At 47.1% G+C, this 9,652-nt stretch overlaps 1 protein-coding gene across 4 annotated transcripts in view; it reads left to right on the plus strand.

Annotated features, from left to right (window-relative positions):
- mtus2b (microtubule associated tumor suppressor candidate 2b) overlaps positions 1-9,511 on the plus strand; it is a 49,639-nt gene extending 40,128 nt beyond the window's left edge. For all 4 annotated transcript variants that reach the window (XM_029255845.1, XM_029255848.1, XM_029255847.1 and 1 more), the window contains exons 8-15: positions 3,190-3,256; positions 3,886-4,100; positions 5,265-5,370; positions 5,762-5,835; positions 5,948-6,046; positions 6,457-6,576; positions 8,151-8,248; positions 8,480-9,511. In XM_029255845.1, the coding sequence (XP_029111678.1) occupies positions 3,190-3,256; positions 3,886-4,100; positions 5,265-5,370; positions 5,762-5,835; positions 5,948-6,046; positions 6,457-6,576; positions 8,151-8,248; positions 8,480-8,690 (990 nt within the window). In that variant the 3' untranslated portion in view covers positions 8,691-9,511. The remainder of the gene's footprint in view (positions 1-3,189; positions 3,257-3,885; positions 4,101-5,264; positions 5,371-5,761; positions 5,836-5,947; positions 6,047-6,456; positions 6,577-8,150; positions 8,249-8,479) is intronic.
- The last annotated feature ends 141 nt before the right edge of the window (positions 9,512-9,652 follow it).

Consider the following 9,652-nt stretch of genomic DNA (forward strand, 5'->3'; position numbering starts at 1 on the left):
TGCTTTGTTGATTTGTCTTATTTTGGTTGAGGGAGGGGCGCGACTGATAGGTGGCTGCTTCCTGTTACCAAAGGCTGTACGTCCAACCTGCTGGTGAGAGAAGAGTGAGAGGAACATCATTTTCTGCTTATCTGAGCTCCTTAGCAGATCTGTTCTTACATGTGGGTTGCGCTATATGTGTTGATCCTGGCGGAAGTATGTGCGTCTCAAAGGTTGCCTGCTGAGCCACAGGCAGGGATACATGTACACACATACACACAGACACACACACACACCCTTTCTTTCTTTTTGAGCATTGATTTCTCATGACGAGATGTGAGGAGGCCAGTTGCGGTACCAGCACACCATGTTGACGGAAGCTGACGACTGCATGCCTAGGTGGAAGAGGTGTGCCTAGGTGAACTGGGACATGAGATTATTAGCATTTAGTGGAAATGTTATTAATAGCTGTAAATTTACTTGATTTATTTTTTTAAATTAATTTAAATTGTAGAAAGGGGGGCGTGGTGGTACAGCGGGTTTGGCCAGGTCCCGCTCTCTGGCGGGTCTGGGGGTCGAGGCCCACTTGGGGTGCCTTTGCGATGGACTGGCGTCCCGTCCTGGGTGTGTCCCTTGCGCCCTTTGTTACCGGGTTAGGCTCCGGTTTGCCACGACCCTTACACCCCCAGAGTTTTTTTTCTCCATTGCTTTCGGTTGGGAGTTTTTTAATTCCTTTCCTCCAGGGCCATTTGGCTTTCCTTCCAGCTTTAATAATTAATATAGTTTTCGTTGTAATTTAATGTGTAGCCAGTCTTTTATTTGCATTATGTTTCTGATCCTTCATTCAGCGCTCTGTGTCACTGAGTGAGAAGAGTGCTCTATAAAAATAAATTGAACTGAATTGAGCATCAGTGGAGGAACAAACGTGATGTGTGTGTGTGTGTGTGTGTGTGTGTGTGTGTGTGTCTGCATTTAGCACTACACCAGACCACGGCGTGGTCTATTTGTGAACGAGTGTGTGGGTGGGTAACTCTTTAGCATCAGTCCAGACCAGGGCGTGGCACATGTTTACTTGTGTGGGAGAGGAGGAAATGGCCAGCGTACGCTGGTAAGACATTATCCGCATATTGATCAGAGCCCTCCCCCTGTGTCCCTGGGCCGTGTGTGGAAGACACTCCCAGTGCAATACCAGACTGGGGGCACGTGTGAGACAGCTGAAAGACAGCTAGCACCATTGCTACGGACATACTGGCAGGGAGGTAAGGCTTCTTTGGGGAACGTCATCCTCTCTACACTCCTCCAGAAGCCGCCTGTCTCTGTGTGTGACCCAGTGCCGCTCTTTGCACCATCTGCAACGGGAGTGCAAGGGAACAGTCAATCAGAAGCTTTCTGGGCCAACAGCACTGGGCCACAGCGCTGCTCTCTCTCTTTCTGTATGTGTGTGTGTGTGTGGTTCTGCTTGTGTGCATGATCTCAGCCTGTCATGTTGTGTCTTTCTCCTAATGCAATCAGATTTTTTGTCCATTTCTACATGGCTCCTTTTCTCTCTCTCTCTCTCTCTCTCTCTCTCTCTCTCTCTCTCTCTGTGTCTTTGTCCTGGGTTTATGAGCTAGTTTTTTGCTATTGTAAACGTATAGCTCCTCCTAGAATGGTTGAAAATGTCTACATTTGTCAGTTAGTTGTGTTTTGGTTAAGGAGAGAGAGGTGCATCGTTGTCCTAAGAAACAGGCATCGCTATGGACGATGGGGCAGAGGATGTCCTTGAGAGGCAAGAAGACCTTGCTCTTCGTAACCCTGCCCCTCCCTAAACAAAATTAAACCATGTTTCCATGGTGAAGGAGTGGTTGCAAGAGCTGGAATGGACTTTCGCGGAACCCCTGGGGAGCAGCACCTCTGCACATCCGTGGGGGTATTACATCGGGGCGAATTACTGTGAATTACACTGTTTGATAGCAGGCCAGCTGGGAAGACAGCTGAAATCGATCATTTGGATGGCTGGCAGAAAGTAGAGCTAGGTAGCTAATGTTGGTGTCACATCTCCATCTGAAGATGCTTGCTGATTGTGGCATGAGGTGTTGGAATGTAAAGAAAAATCACACAGAAGTCTCTCTCCATCGATTCATTATGTAATTTTAAGAGACTGTAATTGCTACACCAAAAAATATGACTTTACTCTTCCTGTGAAGATTTTTTTCAGTTTGTACTTATTTTTCTATTGTTTGCATGTCGTTAAAAACGTTTATTAAATCACGTGGGTAGTGAGTAGAGCTGCTGCCTTTGGACCCAAAGGTCCCAGGTTGAAATCCTAGCTGTTGCGCTCTTGAGCAAGGTGCTTACCTTAAATTGCTGCAGTAAATCCTCCTTCTCTATACATGGATCAATAATTGTAGGAAGTTGAGCACCGTAAGTTGGCTTGGAGAAAAGCATCGGCTGAATGAATAGGTGCAAATGTCCTACCAAGAGCTTGTCCTTCTTTTACTTTTCTTTAAGACCATTGAGTTGGTGACCAACAGTTGATGAAGTGTTCATGGCTGTTGTCTACCTGGATACAATTCCCCACTGCTTTGTTTCCTTGATCAAGATGCTTATCCTGAATCTATGTGTTATATATCCTGCTGTATTAATAGGTAAATGATCACAAAGTTGACTTGCTAACACTGTAAGTCACTTTGAGCAATAATTCAAGCGCTGCTGCCTTACAGCACCTGGGTGGTGCAAGAGAATGTGGGTTTTTTCGCCACTCAGCCTGTGTGGAGTTTCCTCCAGGTGCTCTGGTTTCCTCCTTCAGTCCAAAGACATGCAGTTCAGGTGGCTTGGTGATGCTAAATTGCCCTTAGTGTGTGTTTGTGTGTCTTTGTGGGGGACTACCATGCAACAGACACCTACCTCACCCGTGCACCCAGTGATTCCAAGATTGGTTGCAAGTCAGCATGATCCTGCTGAGAACAAGCAGTTATTGAACATGGATGGATGGATGGATGGATGGATGATCAGCAGGTGGACTTCTGACGTCAAGGTTACTTTGCTGGAGCCTAAAAAACAAAGTTCTTAACACAAGTTACTCCAGTAAAGAACCCAACTGCATGAACTGCTAAAATCGTAAGTCTTCTGTACAGAACCTTCCACTAAGCAAATAATGACAGCTAACAGATGGCGCTAATATCTGAATGCTTTTTCTGATCGACTTGTGCGCGTCTGTGTACGCTGCAGAGCGAGAGCGCCGCCGAGAGGAAGAGAGAGCTGTCGCTGGAGCTCGCCAGAATCAGGGATGAAGTGGGTAAGCTTGTAACCCTGGGACTGAGGGATGTGGAGAGAGGTAACCTCCCAGGGGCCTCCACAAAGGATTCTGGGAAGGTGTGTGTGTGTGATGATGTCATCCAGAGAGAGACACCCTGACTTTGTGAAATGTGCTGTACCTCTGTAGGCAGAACAGCAGCGGTGAGCTCTGAGGGCTCTGAATGGAGCAGGGCCTTTGGGTGCCACATTTTACTAAATCCCCATGTGAACTGCTGCTGTCTTTTCATTGTCTTAATTATCAGTTGTTCGTTTGCATCCACTCTGTATTTTTTCTGATTCTCTTCTTCCTTTAAACCTTCCTTCTGCATTGCCTTAATCATTTCATGTTAATCTCCACCTGTTAACGACTTTTCCCCACTTTCCTGCTCCTTGATCTCCATATGTTTCTTTGCCGAATCCTGTATTTCTCTTCCGTTTGTCTCTCCTCTCTGCCTCTCGAACCATCGCTCTTACCTGTCCATCACAACTTCTGTACTTTACTGTTACTCTGTTGCATCCCACCCCTCTCTGCGTTTCACCTGTTACCCTTTTCCTATTTCAACCCCTTCACCCCACCTCTCTGTGTTTCCTTAACTCCCCCCTTACACTACTCGTGCCCCGAACCTCTAGCCTCCAGCGTTGCACGCTGGGAGTGTCTGCAACGGGACAAAGACGACCTGGAGCGGAGCTTCCAGAAAGAGTTGCAGGGGCTGCGTGCGAAGCAGAGGGCAGAGCTGGGGGCCTTGGAGGAGGGGCTGAAGGCCCGGCACGCTGCAGAGAGTGAACGTCTGCGAGCAGAACAGAGGGCTGACCTGGAGGTGCTGCATATGCAGCAGCGGGAGAAGGTGAGTGGGACAGAAACCTGTGGAAGGGAGGCTATTCCAGCTTCACGCTGCACTGTAGGAGGCCAGGATACAGAAAAAAAAGCTTTTTACCATACTGTACCATACTGCCCTGTACCATAATCACACTTTGATGATAAAATGACATAGAGCACAGAACTAGAGAGCACACACTGCTGGCACATGAAGATAGACAATGAAAAGAAAGCAAAGATGAATAGATACCTACACAGATAAAAACATAGATAAATGAAGCATAGATAAATAATAATCTATATACCATAGAACATAGTTTGCTAATGTACTGTTCAGTCATCTTCAGTCATTTGGCCACTGAGGAAAGGAAAACAAAATCTCCAGGCCAAAGAATTGAGAGAACAATAAACTGTAGGTGAGTGGTTATCTACCCCTCCTGAACATAATAGTATATTCTACTGGTGATGTGTGGGGTGCCTCTGTGGCTCCTCTGCGGTTTGACTGGCTTGCACTGTGCGTGCGATGTACCATATTCTCACTCTTTACTATAATATACTCTTGTTCTGATGCTGTCTGTTTCATAGTTCTATACTGTACTGCACTGTACTAGGGTAATGGGGGGCGCAGTGGTGCAGTGGGTTGGACCGGGTCCTGCTCTCTGGTGGGTCTGGGGTTCGAGCCCTGCTTGGGGTGCCTTGCGATGGACTGGCGTCCTGTCCTGGGTGTGTCCCCTCCCTCTCCAGCCTTATGCTCTGAGTTGCTGGGTTAGGCTCTGGTTCCCTGCGACCCTGTATGGGGCAAGCAGTTTCAGACAATGTGTGTGTGTGTGTGTGTGTACTAGGGTAATGGGGGGTGAGGTGGTGCAGTGGGTTTGAATGGGTCCTGCTCTCCAGTGGGTCTGGGGTTTGAGTCCTGCTTGGAGTGCCTTGCTATGGACTGGCATCCCATCCTGGGTGTGTCCCTCCCCCTCCAGCCTTGCGCCCTGTGTTGCCGGGTTAGGCTCTGGCTCCCTGTGACCCCCATGGGACGAGCGGTTTCAGACAGTGTGTGTGCGTGCTATGGTATACTGTACCGAATCCAAACTCCTCTCCCAGTATTCATTTGGTCTGTCCACCAGCACAAAGGGTGACACACTTCTTCAAACAGAGCAAAAGGTTTTGGCTCTTATTACTTTTGTCGTTTTCCTTACAGGTTGAGGAGATGAGCATAAACCACGAGGCAGCGCTGTTAGAGGTGGAAAACGCACATATGGTTGCCCTGGCAACACTCCAAGAAGAGCATACCAGGACAGTGAAAGGTGAGTAGAACGGGAAGCTGTGAGGAGTAGAGGGCAGCGTAACTTACTGATGTGATGTAACGACTTACTATTTATTGATCCTCCTGATGCTGTTGTTTGAGTTTATTACTCTGGAATACATGGAGGGACAGGTATAAATCGTCTGTCACCCTGTGCACAGTTGCGCATTAAGGAAACTCATGAGATTTTTGTTGGGTGTTACGCTTTCTTTGGAGATAGGTGCGAAGGAGCGTTCAAAGTGTACAGTATCAGCCTTCCATGTGTGTGTGATTAGTACAGTAGCAGTGTACAGCGATGGGGATGCTCCTCTGTACCAGTGCTGTGTATCGGCAATGTGAGCTGATCTTATTGTGGTCTTATGATTTCAATTTCATCCCTCCTGTGGTGACAGATCTCAAGGAAGCCCATGAAGAGCAAAGGAGGGTGCTGGAGCAGGACTTTGAGAAACTCCGCCTCTCGTTACAGGTATAAGATTGAGGGTGGATGAGGTGGGAGGGTAGTGGCAGGTGTCCTAGACAGAGAGAAAAACCTCCCACTCGTCATCTGAACTGAGGGGCACGGTCTTTATACTGTGCAGGACCAGGTCGACACGCTCACCTTCCAAAACCACAGCCTACGGGACCGAGCCAAACGCTTTGAGGAGGCCTTGCGGAGGAGCACCGATGAACAGATTGTGGTATTATCTGCTTGCAAACACGTGTCGATGCATGAATGCACAATTACACTTACCCTCATGCTCATAGAAACACAAAGACGCAGATACACGAGGCACGTTAAAACGCGCAAACTCGAATACACATTCTCACGCATATTCATACAGACCACACTGTCAGCCATCAGGAAGGGTCATGGACTTCACTGAAAAAAATCAGTCCTTTTTGTTTGTTTATATTGTGGTGGTGTCGTGGTTATGGACTTCCAATATCGGTGTTGTTTTCACCTATTATGCAAATTAGGACATATGCAAGTCAGGAACAGAGATCAGTTTTGGAGCATAAACTTCAGCTGTTATTTATGAACACTTTAACACTAACACAGTGTGATAGGATAGGTGGGAACAGGTGTCATCCTTCCCCATGTCTGCAGGATGCCCTAGCCCCATACCAGCACATCGAAGAAGACCTGAAGAGCCTGAAGGAAGTTCTGGAGATGAAGAATCAGCAGATCCACAAGCAGGAACTGAAAATCTCCGAGCTCGAGAAAATGGTAGATTGAAGATTATTGTTCCGATTCTGGGGGGGCGTGGTGGCGCAGTGGGTTGGACCGGGTCCTGTTCTCCAGAGGGTCTGGGGTTCGAGTCCCACTTGGGGTGCCTTGCGACGGACTGGTGTCCCATCCTGGGTGTGTCCCTTATGCCCTATGTTGCCGGGCAGGCTCTGGTTCCCCGCGACCCTGTATGGGACAGGCGGTTAAGAAAGTGTGTGTGTGTGTGTGTGTGTGTGTGTGTGTGTGTGTTTACATACATACGTGTTGAACTGCAGCTGTATGAATGGTATGGTGAAAATGTGATACAAATGCAATATGTGTTTCTCTACAGAAAACAGTGATGCAAAAATAAAAGTACACTATTTAAATGACAGAAGTTCACATATTAGGACATAACTGACTCTCATGTAGATCTCATGAAGTCCTAACTGTAGATAAATATACTTAACCTCATATTACCAATAACAGGCTTTGTCACTATGTATTAAACGAAAAATAATTCAGCATGCAAAAACAGTGGGAAAGTGCACACTTCCTGCTTCAATATCAAGTTAGAAGATTATTAGCAAGTCTAATCACATGCACACAGTTTTTTGATCATCAGGATAGGCTACCATGTGTATATAAAAGCAGAAACCTTTTTCGCCCTTGTCTAGAGATTTCAGGTTTGTGTTAACACAGCACTCCGAGGGCCAAGGATACCGGTGACGATCTCAGATGCATGTGCTTTGGGAAGGGTTATGTAGCATCACCAAACATTACGGAGTCCGTCACTCCATGGTGAGAAAGATTATTTATTAACGGAGTACTTTCAAGATAGTTTCAGCAAAGCGTTTCAGCAAATTTAGCCCACTATTAGACTTTTTACACTCAGAGAAACTGCAGGGAACCTACAGGCTACATTTGGGAATCTACAGATTTCTTTATCAACAAGGCAAATTTTAGGGTTTGTGATCCTGCAGTTGGTGGAAAACTGAAGAAGTATGGACAGGTAGCCAGGAGAAAACTCTTTCTCAGCAAAAAGAACATTACAGCATGGCTTAGGCACTTCAATGAACCATAAAATGTCTGGAACATTCTCCTCTGGCAAGATGAGACAAAACAGAAGATCTTTCTCCATAATGGAGAATTCCATGATTGGAAAAAACCCAAACTCTGCGTATCACCACAAGAGCCTCATACCATGTATAGTGGTGATGGACGTCTGATCGTTTTGGGCTATTTTGCACGCATTGGAACTCGTTCGTTGAGTCCGCAACAATTGACCGTGTTTCTGACAGCTAAATTTGGCTGAAAGTGTATCACAGAACTGGAAAACAATGCACAACAGTAAACAAAGAGCTAAATGGCTGAACTGAGGATTTTTTTAAATGTTGAGGTCAAAGTCCAGCCCTCAACCCGACTGAGATGTTACAGTTGGACCTTAAGACAACTACCCAACCACCTGAACGTATAGCCTATCCGATGATGCTATTGTTTAAGAAAGTGTACTGTAAAGATGCTGAGTTGTGGTCCATAGTCACAGAACTTGACCAGGAGTTAACACGCACTGTTCCTCGGTTGCTGCCGAGCAGGCTCAGAAGAACGTGGTTCTAGAGGAACGGCTCCAGGTGCTGCAACAGCAGAACGAGGACTTGAAGGCCAGGATAGACCGCAACCTTGCCATGTCCAGGTAGGTGTCCTTCTCTCGTTCACTCTTGTTCAGGGTTGTCCACGTTCGCCGTGTCCCTCAGGCTTATTTGGAATGTCTTTTAGTCTCCCTGATTGACTTGTATTTCCACGTAGGCATAAAATCATTAGGGATTTTCCACGCGCATACTTCAAAATCACTGCAGTAATCCACTTGACTGAAGCGTGGTTGTCGTGGCACCCTCTGTCCCCACCCATCCACCTGTCTTCACAGGCAGCTCTCAGAGGAGAATGCTAACCTGCAGGTGTATGTGGAGAAGGAGACCAACGAGAAGAAACGGCTAAGCCGCACCAATGAGGAGCTGCTGTGGCGCTTGCAGACGGGCGAGCTCAGCCCCCGCATGCTCTCCCCATCCTCCTCTCCCGTGCATCGTGCATCTCCAGGCCCTGGGTCCCCAGCCCGCTTTCAGCCCCTCCCCAGATGAGTGGTTCCATCCTCGTGCTCGTTGTCACACAAACTCAGCTCTGAATTGCTGTATTAAGTATTGAAGTCATTACTGAGATGCTGTCTTGTTTTGGGTGGCATTCAGGCAGATGTTAAAATGTATTCTAAGGCCTGCAGGACTTTGATGCTCAAGGACCAGAGGTTTTTAGCCCTGAATTAAACCTCTTTTCCCCAACACCACACTACCCTGCTTTTGTTCACGTCTCTGTCCATCGGTCCTGGAAGCACTATGATGCCAACGTTTCACCACGATCTGAGGACACTTCCCCTCTCCCTCTCCCACTGGGGCTGCATTCTTTCAAATATGTATAAAAGGGCTGTACTGTGATGTGAAGAGCTAAGAAAGGTGGACTTCTAATCCCGTTACTTTCCAACTTGTCCTGTCTTCCGCGACGCCCCTCCTCAACCTCACACTCGGCAGTGAACACGTTGCTACGGTGCACAAAACGTTGAACTGCAGGCGTATACGAAGCTGGATCTGTTTTCCATGCCCCCATGATCAAAACAAGCACACGGAGAAGGCGAGAAAGGGTTGAGGAACATCTGCAGCTGTTCGAAGACCCGATCTGGTGGATGTACTCAATAAGTCTGGTGGAGGCACACTCTCCCTATGCCTCCATGCCTGCTACCCTCTGTACTGTCAACTTCTCCCTTTTCCCAGGCCCACCAGTGTGTATGGATGACAATAATCAAACCAAATAGAACATCAGACTGTGGAAAGAGACCTCAGCTCCTTCTTTTGATAGCCTTCATATTTTCACACCAGCAGTCTCTCCTATATCCACCATATGAAGACAGAGCACGCAGATTTGGAAGTACAGTTTTACTGAGGATACAAATTCCATTGTGTCCGCTATAAACAAAATCTGTAGTGTCCTAGATGCCATGTGTAGGGAAATACCCTGAATGTTGCTTTGTTCAAGATCTTCATGAATTTTCAGC

The sequence above is a fragment of the Scleropages formosus genome, chromosome 10 (genome assembly GCF_900964775.1).
Source record: "Scleropages formosus chromosome 10, fSclFor1.1, whole genome shotgun sequence".
NCBI classification, from domain to species: domain Eukaryota; kingdom Metazoa; phylum Chordata; class Actinopteri; order Osteoglossiformes; family Osteoglossidae; genus Scleropages; species Scleropages formosus.